This window comes from Arachis hypogaea, chromosome 16 (genome assembly GCF_003086295.3).
Source record: "Arachis hypogaea cultivar Tifrunner chromosome 16, arahy.Tifrunner.gnm2.J5K5, whole genome shotgun sequence".
NCBI lineage: Eukaryota > Viridiplantae > Streptophyta > Magnoliopsida > Fabales > Fabaceae > Arachis > Arachis hypogaea.
In genome coordinates, this window is record NC_092051.1 from 12,144,548 (window position 1) to 12,162,600 (window position 18,053).

General features: G+C 39.8%; 1 protein-coding gene and 1 pseudogene across 1 annotated transcript; one reads left to right on the top strand and one right to left on the bottom strand.

Moving 5' to 3' along the window:
- Positions 1–8,219: 8,219 nt before the first annotated feature.
- Positions 8,220–15,721, top strand: LOC112756424 (putative GTP diphosphokinase RSH1, chloroplastic; annotated as a pseudogene).
- Positions 15,722–15,789: 68 nt separating this feature from the next.
- Positions 15,790–17,182, bottom strand: LOC112756425 (uncharacterized). The gene is made up of 3 exons (XM_025805014.3): positions 16,828–17,182; positions 16,681–16,744; positions 15,790–16,594 (listed from the first exon to the last, which is right to left on the bottom strand). The coding sequence occupies exons 1-3, from the start codon at positions 17,097–17,099 to the stop codon at positions 15,941–15,943; spliced, it is 990 nt and encodes a 329-aa protein (XP_025660799.1). The 5' UTR covers positions 17,100–17,182; the 3' UTR covers positions 15,790–15,940.
- Between the last annotated feature and the right edge of the window lie 871 nt (positions 17,183–18,053).

The window sequence follows — 18,053 nt, forward strand, 5'->3', positions numbered from 1 at the left end:
GTGGCAACTGGTTGGGGTGGGCTGAACCAATTGGGCCGATAATTGGCCGGGATCTGAAACCTTTGGATTCCGTTTAAGGTTTTGGTCTACAGAGAGGGACCCATAAAGCCTATAAACAAAAATTGAGACAAATGAAGCCCCACAAAGCAGTCCTTTTTCTGACCGAAAACTAACAGCCCTTTATAAATCCTAGTACCCGATTTTTTGTTTGACAGGAAAGTAGATTGATTTCATTGGTTGAGACTTGAGAGGAAATATATATAGCAGTGCTAGAATACCAAAATAAAAAAATATCTAGCAGTGCTAGATTGACTAGTACCCGAAGTTATTAACTATCAAAACAACAAAATAAAAGAATATTATTAATTATTTTCCGATGTATGTATATTGTATCTATATACAAGATGTATGCTAAAGTACAGATCACCTAAAATGAGCTCCCCAGAGAAATAACCGCTACAGTGATGGTGTAGAGTTTTTTAATTTTGATATGGGAAAGGTGCTGGTGTTTCGCAGCGTTATGGGGTTTTGGGGTGTTTGACGGAGCTGTGACGGCGTTGATAAAAAAATCGGTGGCACCGATGGGTGGGACGGAAATCGGTGGGACCGATTACTGCACTCTTAGCTAACGTCTTCCAGCACCCACAAATCGGTGGCACCGATTTAATACCCCTTAGCCTCTCCCTCACACAAATCGGTGGCACCGATTCCTTCCTCCTCAAATCGGTGCCTCCGATTTCTTCCCCCAAAATTCCAAAAAAGCAACGCCGTCATAATAGTGTAAATCACCCGTAATCATCATATCCCATCATAACTCACACCCCAAATCATATCTAAAAATATTCATTTAATCATTTCTCTCATTGCCTTAGCTTGGAAGATCAAAGTATCAAACACAAGCCGAAATGCCAATTTCGAATCTCTGCATAAAGTCTGTCATCATTTTACACTTTTGTTCTTTATGACTTTATCACACATTAACACCATCTAATGATTGAATAAAGTTTTCGATACTGCAATTTTTTTTTTTAATTTGGTTTTTTAAATCTCGGAATCATTAATGTCGCTAGGAAGTTTTCTTTGGGATCTTGATCCTGTCTCAGAGTGCTCACTTGTTTGTCACTGTACATTTGTACCACTACCTACCTAACACATGCTGCTTCCATATTTTTGTTAATCTTTTTCAAACACTAATTTAAGAGTCATTTATTCTTTCTTCTTCTTCGTTTTTGGGCTTGAAATCAGATTAAATTATTATAAAAATTCAAATATTAATGTAACAATTATTATTATTTGATAGAAACTGTATCAGCCATTATTTTTAAACGTGTTATTCTAGTGATTTATTTAAAGTATTTTAAATTCATAAAACAGCTAATAAATAAATAATATGCACCTAAAAAATACTGACAGCTTGTAACAAATGAAGGGATCTATCCCTCACCATGGCATATGCTTTTCTTTTCCCCTCACATCACAATGTCACATATTGATGTGGGCATGGATTAGGTTACGAACTTCAAACGGTTATATGCGTTTGGTGTTTCATTTAAAAAGGTCTAAGATTATTATTTGAAAGAAAATTGTGATTTGAATTATAAAGTCATATCATTAGTTGAACATGTATATTTCGTTTACTTTTTATTTTTCTTTACTGAAGATAGATCATTTAATGATTGATGAAATGAATCATACAATAATCTAGCAGATAACTAACAAGAATATTAAACGGATTAAACCCAACGCGTTGTAACAAAACATGCCTCTGGAGAAGTTTATATATGATTCTTTGTTGATTGATTATATGTTATCTAATAAATATATGTAATAAAAATATAAAATTAGTTAAGAGACTAATAGTATATTTTATTTCTTGATAAATGGTAATTTTTTTTTACAATAGAATTTCTCGTTTCTTAAACCAAATTAAGTATTAAACATTTTAATTATGTTATGTGCACATACAATATTTATTGCAGATAAAAGTACATATTTAATATTTCATAAGTTTTGTATAATTATATTATTATAAATAAATTTGATTATTTGTCTAATATATTTATTATTTATCCGTTGCAAATTTGATTATTTTGACAAAACATGTAAAAATAATAGGGTAAAAAACTCAAATATACCAAGGAGAGCTCAAAATTACCAAAATCAGCCAAACCAGAAATCCATACGTAAATCAACCAGGACGAATTATTATATAATTCGAATCAATAAGATTCGAATTATACTCTCAAGTAATTCGAATTTATATAATTCGAATTATCCCCATGCAACAAATGAACGTAATTCGAATCAATATGATTCGAATTATAGATATCCAAAAAATCATGTAATTCGAATCAATACGTATCGAATTAAAATAACCTATTTCGAATTTAGTTAATTCGAATTACTAGGAGAAGTTCACTTTAGAGAGGTTCGAATCTAGTTGATTCGAATTAGGGTTAAAACGGATTTCCATAGTAATTCGAATCAAGTTGATTCGAATTACAACTGTTTCGGCTATAAAAGGAGTTCGAACCAAGTTCATTCGAATCAGTTTCTCTTTCTCTAACCCCACCAAATCCCAGAGAAAACGACCAACCTTTCGTACGAGTAAGAGCAGAGCGCCTTTTTTTGTCGATGGGGGACGATCCGGGAAGGATTTATCGTTTGGATGGAGTTGCTCATATCGCCGGTGTGATCAACGACGAGGTTAGTGGTTTATGAAAGCGTTTTATGATAACGGTATTTGTTAATGGTTTTTGATAATGGTTTATGTTACTGTTAGTGGTTTAGGATAGTGGTTTAGGATAGTGGTGCAGGCTAGTGGTTTATTGTTAATGGTTTTTTATAGCGGTTTATTTTAGTGTTAGCGGTTTAAGCAAGCGGTTTAGGCCAGTGGTTTTTGTTAGTGGTATTTGAAATTGGTTTTTGTAAGCGGTTTGTGCTAATTGTTTTGGATAGTGGTTTTAGTGATGGTTAGCGGTTTAGGGGGGTGGTTTGAGTTGGTGGTGTATGGTAGTGGGTTTTGTTAATGGTTTTTTATAGCGGTTTATTTTAGTGTTAGCGGTTTAACTAAGCAGTTTAGCGGTTTAGCGGTTAACGGTAGTGGTTTATGATAAATGTGATCATGCATCTGTTTTTGTTAATGGTATTTGCACTAGGTTTGAGTGAGCGGTTTGTGTATAAAATGTTGGTCGTTTGTTTCATATATCTTTTACACATCACGATTTATTTTCTGGTTCCTTATGAAACATATTGTATATGTTAGTGGGTTGTGCATCTGTTCTAATTATGCGGTTTATGTACTGGCCAGCCTCGTCGTTGCATCTCCAGCGTTAGGCGGCAGCAGGGGATGCGTCTTGATGAGAGGTACGTTCCGTACCTGCAGATGGCCGGATTGTACCATCTTGCGAGACTGAATGACAGATGGTTCCGACTAGACGAGCCCCTAGTCAGCGCATTCGTCGAGAGGTGGCGGCCTGAGACGCACACCTTCCACATGCCGTTCGGAGAGTGCACCATCACGCTTCAGGACGTCGCATACCAGCTGGGGTTGCCAGTGGACGGAGATTACGTTCGGAGAGTGCACCATTACGCTTCAGGAGCGTGCGGAGCACATTCTACAGTTTGACATCGTCCCCGACCCCGGTCCGTCACACGATTTCTTGACATGGTGGTATCAGCACGGAAAGAGGTTTTTGTCGCCGGAGATGTTATTGGGGGATCCGAGAGGTATTCCTATTCCAGATGAGGCTACGCAGAGGGGTGCAGGTCGACTTCCAGATATGGACCGGGTCGAGGACGTTCCCGACCGACGTCGTATTGAGCGGAGAGCACGAGTTGGGACACGTCGTAGCCAGCGGGAGTGGGTCGGGGTGGATCTTGCTATGGATGACGTCGACCCCCCAGTTAGGGGTGGGGGGAGAGTTCGTGGTCGTGGAGGCAGGAGGAGAGTGGGTGCTGCTAGAGAGGGTGCCCAGATGCCTATGGGAGGTGATGTTGCGGGGGTTGATAGGGCCCATCAGGGCGGGCATGAGGGTGGATCGCGTGGATCTGGTATGGGAGATCGGACGACTCACACTGATGCTGGGCTTGGTGGTGGAGGTCTTGGAGATTACTTCGTAGGTGTTCCCGGTGATGATCATACCCTGCAGGAGAGTACTCCATGGGTTAGTCCGGGCTCGATGTTTGGAGACTTGCTTGCTAGTGATGGCATTGTGGCCGAGTTTGGTGGACCGCATTTCCTTGATGATATCCGGACCATCATGCAGGAGGATGAGGCTGCAGCCGGACGGGTTCAGACGACAGGGACACAGGCACCCCTGGATGTAGATCTGAACGAGCCTGCCACGGCAGCTCCCCCGCATCCTTTTGCCATGGGTGGGACCCCAGCATCGGCCCAGACTATTGGGTCACGTTCAGTTGCCGGCCCGTCATCATCCAGACCCGTGCATGCTGCGCCTGTGACCCCGAGACAGCCAGTTCCGGATGACAGCGACGAGTCTATTGAGGATGAGGAACCACTTATACGGAGGAGTTTCCGGACACGGGTGCCACGCCGTTGCGGCACTGGATCGCACCTATTTAGATGATTTATGGATAGTGGTGTATGTCATGTTGTTATATTTATATTGTGTACCTTATTGGTTGGTTATCATTGTTATGGTATGTACGTTGTAGTTATGTTATTTGATGTTATGGTATGTACTTTGTTGTTTTGTTATGTCATTTACTATGATGTCTTCTACTTTTCTGTTATGTTATATAGTTTGATGTTATGTTATTCATTATGAGTCATCCCTCGCGGTAATGTTGTTTGTTTTAGATACTAATTTCAATCATTTAAAACATATTCAGCAGAAATTTTTGGTACGAATAACAAGTTTCATTACTAATAGGAAACAACTTAGTACAAAGGACCACAATGGTTGCTAACTGAAGTAGAAGACAAGTGCTAATAGATTAAGAAATCTCCTATTGATTTCCAGCAGTCCCGCTGGGGCCTGCGCCTTGTGGACAACTACGCCTGGTGTGACCTGGCTGCCTGCAGAGGCCACATCTCTTTGGCCGGTTCGGATCTGCTTCATCCATGTTGGTGCGGATTCTTGTGGATCTAGGACGACCCTCCCGCGCACGCCTCATATTCGGATCCGGTATAACGGTTGGCCCTGCATAAGGTGGCCAGAAACCCTCTGGAATGGGTGGTGTAAATCCCATCTGATAGACACCGAAAACGGAACTCAGGCGATAGACCTCGTGGACGTAAGGCTGCCACGTAAGTCGTGAATAAGCACAGCATGCCAGTGCGTGCGGACAGGGAAAGTGAAGTGCTTGGAAGTATCCACAATCACAAGTCTTAGACCCTAATGAGACCCTGTACGTACCAAGGGAGAATGAACCTGTCGGAGTCGTCTCAGCAACGGTGTATTCCGAGTTATCCCTGTCGTAAACAGTCACCGTGAAGCACCTGGCTGTCTTCAGGTTGGCCTCGATACACTTTACTAGGTATTGACTGAATTGTTGTCCAGTACCCATCTGAGCCTCGGCCTCCCTTCCCTTACGGACAAATAGCTCAGCTAGCCTTCCGTATGTGGCCTTCACCAGCGAGCAAACAGGGAGGTTTCTTACCCCCTTCAGGATTGAGTTGACACATTCAGAAATATTGGTCGTCATGTGCCCGAATCTCCGACCCTCATCACAGTACTGTGTCCACAACGAATACTCGATTCGGTTCGCCCAGTCACACATTGCCGGATTCTCAGAGCGCAGAATGTCAAACCAGTAGTCGAACTCCACTTCAGTCTTCGCATATGCGGCGTTAACAAGAAGCCTCCGGGCATCTTTTCCCTTGAACGTCAATGCAAAATTCGATGCAACGTGTCGAATGCAGAACGCCCGGTACGCAGCTGGGGGTAGCCATCCCCCATCCGGAGCCTCGAGTGCTGCCTTGATGCCATTATGCCTATCTGAAATAACTAACAGACCCGGCTGAGGTGTCACGTGCTCACGGAGGTGGGAAAGAAAGAAAGACCATGACTCAGCATTCTCACCCTCGACTAGTGCAAATGCCACGGGGAGGATGTTCGAGTTTCCGTCCTGTGCAATGGCGACTAGCAGTGTTCCCCCATACTTCCCATATAGATGGGTGCCATCAATACTCACCAAAGGCTTGCAATGACGGAATGCCTGGATACAAGGGGGGAAAGTCCAGAACAGCCTATGAAAATAAACCTGAGAGTCGTCAACCTGTCCCCCAACTCGAACAGGGCAAGTCCTGAGGACGGCTACAGTGCCAGGCATCGTCAGCTGAACTCCTAAAACCCACCTAGGGAGCTCGTTGTACGACTCGTCCCAGTCCCCATATATGACGGCAACGGCCTTCTGCTTCGCCATCCATACCCTCCTGTACGTTGGCCTGAACCCAAATTGTGCGGCCGTGGCATTCTGAAGCACCTTGATGTTCACAGCTGCATCAGCCCTAACCATCGGCATAATGAAGGTGGATATCACATGGTAGTCCAGACTCCTATGGTCGCTGGAGATGGAGCTGGCGAGACATGTATGCGGACCGTTGTATCGCTTCACTTCCCAGATACCCTTCCGCTGTCGGAGACTCATCCGAATGAGCCATGTGCACCCATTCCCAAACTCAGAACACTTTCCCACATACCTGCGATAGTCAGACTCAACGACCTTGTACTGGACCCCTCGGCGGATACTGTACATCTTCACATTGAACAGCGCCTCATCTTTATCCTGAAATTGTTGGCCAACCTGAAACTCGTTCACACCGGCAGACCCCTCGGTATCTCTAGCGCCAAATCCTGAGGGCAGCAGAGCATTTTCGTCCTGCCGCATGGCATCCAGGTCCAACGAGGAAAAATGGGGTGGATACTGCTGTGTGCCAGAACTAGATCCACCTGTAGCCCTTCTCGGAACAGTAGTTCCAACATCATCGCCGCTTTCATCAGCGATCAAATCCGGCTCCACGTCATCGTCATCTGGATCATCAAACAAACCATCACCAACACCAGCCGGTGTGGGACAATGTACCTCGGTGGGAATATGTTCCCCATGCCGAACCTCATCTCCAACATTCCCGCCCAGATCGACGGCAAACGAAGGGGACGCAACAGGCTGCATCGGTGGCTCATACACAGGAGCAGAGGACGAAGCAACAGCAGGTCTCGAGCTCGACCCGGCTGCCGCGGCTATAGTATTCGCATTCCGGTTTGAACCACCCGAGCTAGATACCACATCAACCAACTTAGCCAACAACTCTGGTGTCCTTACCTCGGGAAACTGCCTACGACAAAGAAACATAACCTGCAAGTCCTCGTTACTGCCGATTGTGGAACAATCAAACTTCACGGTGTCATGGAGCACCGCTGTTGGAATGCGGTAGAAAAACTTCTTGACCCTTTTAACTCCTTCGAGACCAAGCTTATCCAGCACACAGCTAACAAGAGCATCGTAGGTGGTTGTTGGCGTCACGATAATACATAGTGGATCCTTATCAGTGAACTTCACGCCGGATCGAGTTTTTCTCTTAATCGACCCTCTATAATGTACCAACACTAGGAAACTCTCCTCACTAGCCATCTCCCCACTTTGTTCACAGCATCATGAGTTCACAGCATATATATATAGCCCTGGTTCCTGCTATATATATATATAATTCGAAACAATTTGTTTCGAATTATCACAAGCTAACCTAGTAATTCGAACTAACCAAACTCGAATTCCTTACTTATAATTCGAATCAATTTGTTTCGAATTATGTTGATACACAAGCTAACCTAGTAATTCGAATTAATTAGACTCGAATTCTTTATATATATTTCGAGACAAATTGTTTCGAATTACCATATGTTGTTACCTTCATAGTAATTCGAATCATATTGATTCGAATTACTTTAACTCGTTGCATGCACATAATTCGAATGAAATCAATTCGAATTACTTGAGAGCATAATTCGAATCTTATTGATTCGAATTACATAATAATTGGTCCTGGTGGATACAGGTGAAGATTTTTGATTTGGCGAATTTAGGTAATTTCGAAGTCTCCTTGGTTTATTTGGGTTTTTTGCCCAAAATAATATGTATTGGCTAATTTAGTTTTAGTAGAAATTTACATACAAAATATTTTATTATTATTATTTATTATTTATGAAAAAGGGGTTTAGATTTTTAGAAGGGAAATGAAGGGGAGGAGAGAAATATCTGGTGGTACGAAAAAGGGTATTATTGTGTGGCCTCAGCTCAGCTCAACTGGTTTATCTGCTCTCACCTCTCAGCTTTCTCTCTCTCTCTCTCTCTCTCTCTGTTATCTTCCTTCTTTCCTTCGCCTCCTTCCAATTCTGCTCATCCACTCACTCCCTCTTCCTCTTTCTTCTTCCTCCTCCTCTTCTGCTCCGAAATTCAATGACCCCATCATTGTGTCGCTTCCGATTCACCTCACTTCGTATCGAGCTCGTCCTACTCAATTCTCAATGAGACTGCGCTTTCTCAACACAACATGGCATCTGCTTCTTCCATGTCAGGTACGCTTGGTTTCCCTTCATTTAATTTCCTTTGCTTTGCTTATCAATAAGAACGATAGAAGGCAGAAAACAAATGCCACCGTTTAGTTCACGGTAATAATAATAATTGTGTTAAAGTTGCCATCTTTGTTCTTGGCTCTTTGGATACTCCATGTGCATGTGTCTCAATTCCGGCGATAAATGCCAACAAATCCTGCAACTTTTGCGGCCTTAACTATGTTACTTACCTAATAATGCCTAGGTTCAACTTTTTGTTGTTCTTGAATTCTCTTTCTTTTTCTGGTAGCTTAGTGAATGTTCCTTTCTGTTTGTTTGAACTCTTGATGATTATTTTGAAGCGGAAATTTCGACATGTGCTTCTTGACCGAGCTTGTATTGTTTCTTGTGTGTCTTGCAGTTTCTTTAGAATGTGTGAATGTGTGCAAGCAGTGGAGATGGGAAGGGGGTGGAAGATATGATTGTAATCTTCTGTCGTGTGCCTGGAAAGCTCCAAGGGTCCTTACTGGATTTCTTGCGAGCACGGCTCATCCTCATCAGTCTTCGTCCATGTCCCGGCAGCGAAATGGGAGAAGGAACCGGTATAATTTTGTAAGTTTTTGCAGTTTCCCTTGGCGTTTTTGCGTCCAGCTTTGTGTGAGTGCTGCCATTTCGACTCATGTCGGGATTATTAGGCTGTAGAATGCAATTAATTGATGCATTACTTCGCCTCCCATTTATTTGGGTGGGAGGAGAAGGTTATTAATTCATTATGACCTTTTTTCCGGCACTCTGTATAAGGCAAAACAGTTAATATTGGTGTTGTAATTTTATGTGTCATTTAAATATCAGCATCGTTGTTGATTATCTTACCTGTCAATCTTGAACATTGGTAGGAATGCAAAGCCTTTAGTATAGTTAGTTCACATCCAGACGGAGCGCTTGATATCATACTTCTTGAAGGATTCTCTAAATCTATCTTGTCTCAAGTTGCTAGTAGAAGATGGCAGTTACGTAGTTCGTCAGCCTTCTCATTGGATACTGCCAATGATGTTACCCCTGAAAGTTTGTGGGAGGTACAATGTTCTAGTGAACCTGGAATGTCTAATGTTGGTTATGATTCTTCGAACAACAACATCCCCTTTGCTTGTGTTTGAGACCTAATATATTCCATTTGATTGCTGCAGGATCTTAAACCTGCGATCTCATACCTATCCCCTAAAGAACTAGAATTAGTTCATAATGCCCTTATGGTAAGCAATCTTAAAAATGTTTTCTCAGAAAAAAACCTCTTCAAGTTAGTAGGATTTACATTTTAATTTTGTCTGTCTTATTCCTTGTTGTTACAGTTGGCGTTTGAAGCTCATGATGGTCAGAAAAGACGCAGTGGTGAACCTTTCATCATTCATCCAGTTGAGGTTGCACGTATTCTTGGAGAACTTGTAAGTTGTGCAGAAATGCTACTTCTTCTGTTAAGTAAGTGTATATGACAAATTAATGTTTATTATGGATCCAACTACGTACCAGGAACTTGACTGGGAATCGGTGGTAGCTGGGTTACTTCATGACACAGTTGAGGATACAAATCTTGTTACTTTTGAAAAGATTGAGGATGAGTTTGGTGCTACTGTACGCCACATTGTGGAAGGAGAAACCAAGGTACTGATTCTTGATTTTAAAGTATTTATGAAATGTCCATGAATTTCCAAATGAATTGGGTGCCTATTATCTTATATGCCCTAACTAGGTGTCAAAGCTAGGAAAATTGAAGTATAAGAATGAAAATGATTCTGTTCAAGACGTAAAAGCAGAGGATCTTCGGCAAATGTTTCTAGCCATGACAGAGGAGGTGAACTCTTCTACATAAATAGGCGCTTGTCTATTCCCAGTGTATTCTATGTCACAGCTTGAAATCAATTTGACAACTGATGGATGTCATTGCAGGTTCGGGTTATTATTGTCAAATTAGCAGACCGGTTACATAACATGCGCACTCTATCTCATATGCCTCCACATAAACAGGTCAGCGCATTTTTTATCTTCTAACTTTGACACTACAATTCGTATATCCATTTAGGCCACTTTTATTCTAATATTCAATTGCTTGAAACTGAACAAGAATTTGATTGTTTATGACAATCTTTATTTTCTTCTGAGTAGCTGTGGCCTGAAGTTGATTGTTTATGAAGATCCATCTTTATCCTTGAATTGCCTTTACTGCATTCACTTATTATTTATTGATATTGTAAAGAGTTTACACAATGTTGATAGCTCTGAATATGCCCTACAACCTATGAATGTTTATGTCATTAAAATTATAGCAGTATTATTAATTTATGCTTCTGTGTTGTATCAAATGTTTTAAGAATTAAGACTAAGCTTGGCCCTGAGTTGCTTTTCTGACACTACTATTTTTATATAGGCTAGCATTGCAATGGAGACATTACAGGTTTTTGCCCCCTTGGCAAAGTTGCTTGGGATGTATCAAATTAAGGTATGCATGCATTGCCACAGGGAGCTAGCATTAATGTTTTTATCACAAGACCTCATATAGTTATATTAGACTAGAACTCACAAAAGAGACTACTAATCTTGAAGTTTACTATAATACGTCTATATTTTTCATAACATGAGGGTTAATCTTGCTTACCATAATTCATCATTATGCATTTTCATATGCAGTCGGAACTAGAAAATCTTTCATTTATGTACACAAATGCTGAAGATTATGCTAAAGTCAAGAGGAGAGTTGCTGACCTATACAAAGAACATGAGAAAGAACTTATGGAGGTAATACTGCTCTGCCTATCTTAAATTTGTGTTTAAATAGAAAGTAGAAAATTATAACTTCATGCTGTGTCCATTTATTAGAAAAGAATTCCCCCTTTCTTAACAGGCAAACAAAATATTGGTGAAGAAAATCCAAGACGATCAGTTCTTGGACCTTCTGACTATTAAGACAGAAGTCCGTGCGGTGTGCAAAGAGCCTTACAGGTTAAAACTCAGCACCAGCACCACTGTTTTGTTATTTCCCCCTTTTCATGTTGGCTGATCCATTTTGACATTGTCCACATTTTATATGTTTCCTTTATAGTTCTCTATTTACAACTTAAGTGCTTCTAGATAATATGTGTTTTGTGTTGTACTTTAGCTTACTTCTCTTGCAATTCATTAAGAAATATGCCTGGTCACCTGCAGTGTCTATAAGGCTGTTCTCAAATCAAAGGGATCAATCAATGAGATTAACCAAATTGCACAGGTTTGCTATGATACATACTTGAAAATTGAAAAGATTAATGTGTTATGAAGAATTCAGTTAAAAATTTAGTCTTCTGAAGTATTAACTGTTTATTTTGACCAGCTTCGTATCATCATTAAACCAAAGCCATGCCTTGGGGTTGGTCCTTTATGCAATGCACAGCAGGTAACCAATACACCATGTTCATGGACATAATTGTTTTTGTTCGTTAGACCGGGTCTGGAACGGGTCGGGTTCTGCGTGAGAGTGGAGGGTTGGGAGGACTCGCTGGGAGCAAGGTGAGAACGGGGTGCTTCCGAGCTGACGATGTGTGAAGGGTGCCACCTGCAAAAAGGACTCCGATGCTCAAGTCAGAAGCCGTACAAAAAAGGTGGCGGCTAGGTTTAGTGTGAGTGACGTACCTTGCTCCCAGCGAGTCCTCCCAACCCTCCACTCACGCAGAACCCGACCCGTTCCAGACCCGGTCTAACGAACAGTTTTCAACTTGGTCCACCTTATTTCTTAACATTTCAGAAGACCTTATCTGATCTTCTCATCTTATGCAGATTTGCTATCATGTTCTGGGTTTGGTCCATGGAATCTGGACCCCTATTCCTAGATCTGTATGTGTACTACTCTCTTAACTCTATTTGAGGGTAGAAAGTACTACTTTTAAGAGAAACAAATTTTCATTGACTGGTGAGAACTATTTGCTATGTTTTTTTCATAGGTGAAGGATTACATTGCAACCCCAAAACCCAATGGCTACCAGAGTCTTCATACAACTGTGATTCCGTTTTTGTATGAGAGCATGTTTAGGCTAGAAGTCCAGGTAATGTTGAATTTTTTGGGGTTTCCATATTTAATTTCATCTTTGCAAATTCCATTTTCTCCAACTAATTGTATATAGAGCTCTACCTGATCCACGTGAAGTGCATCACAGGATTTTCTGTTTGTCCTGATTTTTTTAATTTTTAATTCTTTTACCCCTGCAGATTAGAACAGAAGAAATGGATTTGATAGCTGAAAGGGGCATTGCTGCTCATTATAGTGGGAGAGAATTTATCACTGGCTTGGTTGGAAGTGCATTGCCTAATAGTAAAAGTGCAAGAGGGAAGACTGTGTGTCTTAATAATGCCAACATTGCACTCAGAGTATGCTATCTGTTCCTGACAGATTGTGATAGAAATAAACTTGATTAGAAAGTTTATTAATGGTAACCTTGACTTTGCACCAAAAAAGGGGTAAAATTTTGATACTTGGTTGTTTAATAAACGAAGTATTTTTTCCGTACAGATTGGCTGGCTCAATGCAATTAGAGAGTGGCAAGAAGAGTTTGTTGGCAACATGAGTTCCAGGGAGTTTGTAGACACAATTACAAGAGATCTGTTGGGAAGTCGTGTCTTTGTGTTTACACCCAGGGGAGAGGTAAGGATGGGCTATGTGACATGCAATACAACTTCCTTTTTTCTCCCCTTCTTTTTTCTCCGTCAATTCATTGAAACATATAATTAAGAAGCTAGTATCAGAATATTTTCATCGGATTCTTGATGCATATCTTATGCAGATTAAAAATCTTCCTCAAGGTGCTACTGTCATTGACTATGCTTATATGATACACACTGAAATTGGTAACAAGATGGTAGCTGCAAAGGTATCAAACTCCTCATTTTTTGTGATAATTTAAATCAAGTGTTAATCAGGAAAAGACATAATAAAATAAGATGTTTTATACCATTGTTAATATTAGCAATCCTTATGGTGTCAATACAGGTCAATGGTAATCTTGTTTCTCCTGCACGTGTACTTGCAAATGCAGAAGTAGTGGAGATAATCACATATAATGTGCGTGCTATTCAACTCACCCTATTTATTTGTCATTACTGTTTGACATATTTTCTGTGATAGGAAAGTAATTATATTTTGAATAGGGAATTGTGGAAAGGGAAGATAATGTGCCATGTTGGCTTAATTGTATATTTAAGTATCTGTGGTTCAAGTTTTGGATTCATTTTTTAAGCCTGTCTTCTGTATCTCCTATGCATCATAAGGAAGAAAAAAATGTATGCTTATACAAATTTTATCCATAATTTTTATGTTTTGACTTTCCTCCATGACATTGATCGGTTGTTTATACCCACTGGAAAACTTGTAACATTGATCAGTCACTGTTACTGCATGTTACCCTTTTAGCATCATTGGAGCTCATAGTTTTTTGTTACAGGCACTTTCCAGCAAATCAGCTTTTCAGAGGCATAAGCAATGGTTGCAACATGCTAAAACCCGTAGTGCAAGGCACAAAATAATGAAGGTATAGTCTCATAAAACGGATGTAGTGCCTGAGTCATTTAGACTAGAACAAAGGTTGTGCTCTAACTAAACATTTTATGTTGTCTAGTTCCTTAGGGAGCAAGCCGCACGTTCTGCTTCTGACATCACAACGGAAGCAGTCAATGACTTTGTCACTGATTCTGAAGGAGAAAGTGAATCTGAAGAACTGTCACATGGTTCAAATGGTTGTAGACCAACGTGGGGAAAAATGTTTGTGAATGGAGTGGAAATAACAACTCCAGAAAGGAATCGGCTTCTCCCCCAAAGTAAGAATGGAAGTGTTTGGTCCCCAAGGTAAACGGAAAACATAACAAGCACGTGCATCATGTAAGCTTGAATGGCAAAGAACAGATGTTGAATGAGGGAAACAATTTGGCCAAGATAATTCAAGCTACCGTTCCAAGATATAAGGAAGTCCTGCCAGGTTTAGAAAGTTGGCAAGCTCAGAAAATTGCTACTTGGCACAATATTGAGGGGCACTCCATCCAATGGTTGTGTGTGGTATGCATAGACCGAAGAGGTAACCTTACTATTCCAATAATGTTGATTAATTTCATTCCTGGGATCAGCATGATACTTACTAGTAAGCATTTTTGTTAGACTATATGCTTTGCAGGACTGAGTCGGTATGATGAAAAACTCTAAACATAATACGTGTTTTTCATATTTAATCTTTGATCATCCAGAGCTATTGATTCAGAATATGGCATGAAGTTACAATGATGAAATGAATATGTATTATTAGCTGTTATCTTGATTCCTTCTAGTAAAAATCCCTCATTGGTAACCTGTCAACCAAATATTTCAGGCATGATGGCCGAGGTCACAACAGCATTGGCCACAGCAGGCATAGCCATATGTTCTTGTATGGTGAGTGGTTAAACGAAGTCCCAGCAATCACACTATACTGAAATAACATAACATGTATTTTACATCACACTCGTTCGATTTTATTTTGGCATATACGTAACACTTGACTTATCAAATGACCAGGCTGAGATTGATGGAGGAAGAGGAATGGGTGTCATGTTATTTCACATAGAAGGAAACTTGGAAAACTTGGTACTGTACCATGTCACCATTATGCTCAGTACTTAATTCATGATTTTTCTTTCTAATTAAATGAAACTTAGGTCAACTAACAGTTAAGTTATTTCTCAGGTGAATGCTTGCTCTATGGTGGATCATATATTAGGCGTTTTAGGGTGGTCTACCGGTTGCAGCTGGCCGAGCTTGGTGGAAGACAATGCTGTTCTCGAGTGCTAGTTCAAGCATTGCAAGACTATATCAGGGAACTTTAAGTTTTGTTCGCATCAAGGAAGGCATTATTATGTGTCTAAATTTTTGTTTCATACATAAATTTGTTCCAACTCGCTAACCCAATAAACCGGCAGCAGCCAATTGAGCTAAAGACTAGAAACTCAAGGCGGTTGTATATAGAAAAAAGAGTGATAGGATAAAGGAGTATATACAAAACTGTAAATGTAGTTGTGCAGAAAAAATACGAGTATTTAGATTTTACTAGTTAGTTGCTGGAGATGTCTTGTTAGTTGTTACAAAGTCTTTTTTAACTTGTCTTATCTCTCAAATTACAAGGCCAATATGCTATAAATAAAATAATTGCGTTATATAAGTGGGATTAATAAGGTTCCTAACATTAATAAGAATTCCATTTTCTTTTTCCTTTGTTAACATGTTCACTTTGACTAACCTGTATTATTGTTATAACTGATTGAAATATGGGTTCTCAAAATAGATACAAAGATCGTGTAAACTGTAAAGTTCATATGGTTCTAATTCATAAGACATAAACATATATAGGATCCGAAATCTACTTCATGGGACAACTAGTCTATACTACAGACTCAGCCTCATCGAGAACAAAAATCGATTCTTGTCGGGTCAGAAAAAGTACGATGAAAAACAAGGCTAGCAAAATGGTGGGAACAATCCAGTTTTTGAGTACCGAAGGTTCTTCATTCAGCTCCAAACACAGATTTGCTTTTGCTGTTCCTTTGAAAGTAACATCGTTTGATAACTTCATGGCTCTCTCATTCTCAGCATAATCGGAGGCATCACCATCACAGTCACTGCAAACTTGGCCATGACAATAGTTTTCTCCCTTGAAGTCTTCCTCCGGTATCAGCTCTGCAGGCCAAACCGGTTCATCATTGTAATCGAAGGAGGTGCACCCTGTTGCCTTCGAGCTCTCTTCTTCCTCCTCCTCTTCATCACTCCCTAAAACACCATCATCATCATCATCATCATCTTCCCCCTCGTTGATATCACTGTCCTTGTCAGATTCTGTTTCAGTGGATTTGAGGCCATGTGAATGGCCATCATTGGGGCTATTAAACAGTGACATGGTGCAATCTTCCGCAACCCCAGTGTCATTGGAAGATGATGCACTTTCAGGGTGTGAACAGTCAGAGAACGCAATCTCCTGTTGATGAAAGCAGGTCTGGTTCTCCTCTTCGTTATTGAGTTTATGATCACTCTTCTCCTCCTGGAACCAAATTCAACATCCAATTTTGTTGCAACAATAACAAAAAGCAAGTGCTTAACGGAACAAATAGGAAGGATGAAAATTACCACAATCGTCATAATCTCTGAGGGAGTAACTTGGTGCAAATTCATACTCTTATTGGATGTGAAACTGCTTCAACAAAAATAGTTTAGTTTCCTATTAACGTAGATATGCATAATCGTTGATGCACAATGATATAAATACATATGTACCATGCAGTTTTGTGATCCTCTGCACTCTTATACCCGCATTCGTCTTCGTGGTGATCATGGGTGACCATTCCCTTTGCCTCTGCATTGCTTTTGTTTCTTGCGAAAGACGTAACCGCCATGAAACCTGCAACGGCCAAGGCTCCACCGATCACGACTAGCCCGGCAACACCGCCGCCGCCGCCAAGAGTGAGGATTATGCTGCCCAATGGATTGATCTTCTTCTTTCCTTCATTACTATTATTGTTTGTTAGATTGGCTCTTGCCTCCCCCATCTCTCTAGCTAGCTACTAACTGCTGTGCTGTTGTTGTTTGTTGAAATGCGACAAAGACAAATCCAAGAGATAAAGATTATCTTAAAAAGAAGGAACGTAATAGAAAGTGACAGCGAAGAAAGGGGAGTCAGAAGAAGCGGGCTACTTAGACTGACACGTGTTAACATTTTCTCTTCTTTACCACTTCTTCACACCACAAATACTTGATGAATTATGTATATTATTCAGCTACTTAATCGTAACCCAGATTTATAGTGTGTGTCTATAACTTGAAACTCGTTATTTCTGTTAAACACTGACTGATGCATGCATTCATCAGTGATGATGCTCTTCTGTGGTTTCAAAATAGCTAACTTTGCTCCCACATAATGGGATCATTAAAAAAAATTTAAAAGTATAAATTGAACATTTTTATTTTAAGTTTTTTTTTTTTTTTTTGAACTATCGATTTGATTAATATCAATTTAAGAAAATATAATACCATAAATAAAAATACCAAAACTTTTAATAATGACGTATTACACATAAATATAAAAAAAATTAGCCGAAAAATGTTTGGTAAGCTCTTCAGAAGGTCGCATTTCTATGCCTATATATATTATATATAATGGGAATGTAAGGAAGGATTGGTGTTTAATTTTTTTTAAAATATTTTTTGTTATATATAATATATAAAAAATATTTTTTTATTTTTAATATTTGAACTCAAAACTTTTTGGTTAAATCATAAATAATTTGTCATTTTTATTAATTCTATTTTTATCATCTTAAAATACCCTTTGATATATATTATTTATAAAAAATATTTTTTTGTTATTTTAAATTTTTAAATTCAAAACCTCTTAATTAAATTATAGGTAGTTTTGCTATCTCAATTAGTTTCACTTTTATTAAGTTTATACATAAGAATAAACGAATGGATTAATAAACAAGTTAATATCTATTAATATACTA

Bases quoted from the DNA above. Each gene is read 5' to 3' on its own strand.
- LOC112756425 (XM_025805014.3), bottom strand. From the start codon at position 17,099: ATGGGGGAGGCAAGAGCCAATCTAACAAACAATAATAGTAATGAAGGA. The intron at 16,745-16,827 runs GTACATATGTAT...TTGTTGAAGCAG, and splicing joins GAGGATCACAAAACTGCATG to TTTCACATCCAATAAGAGTA. The intron at 16,595-16,680 runs GTAATTTTCATC...ATTTGGTTCCAG, and splicing joins CAGAGATTATGACGATTGTG to GAGGAGAAGAGTGATCATAA.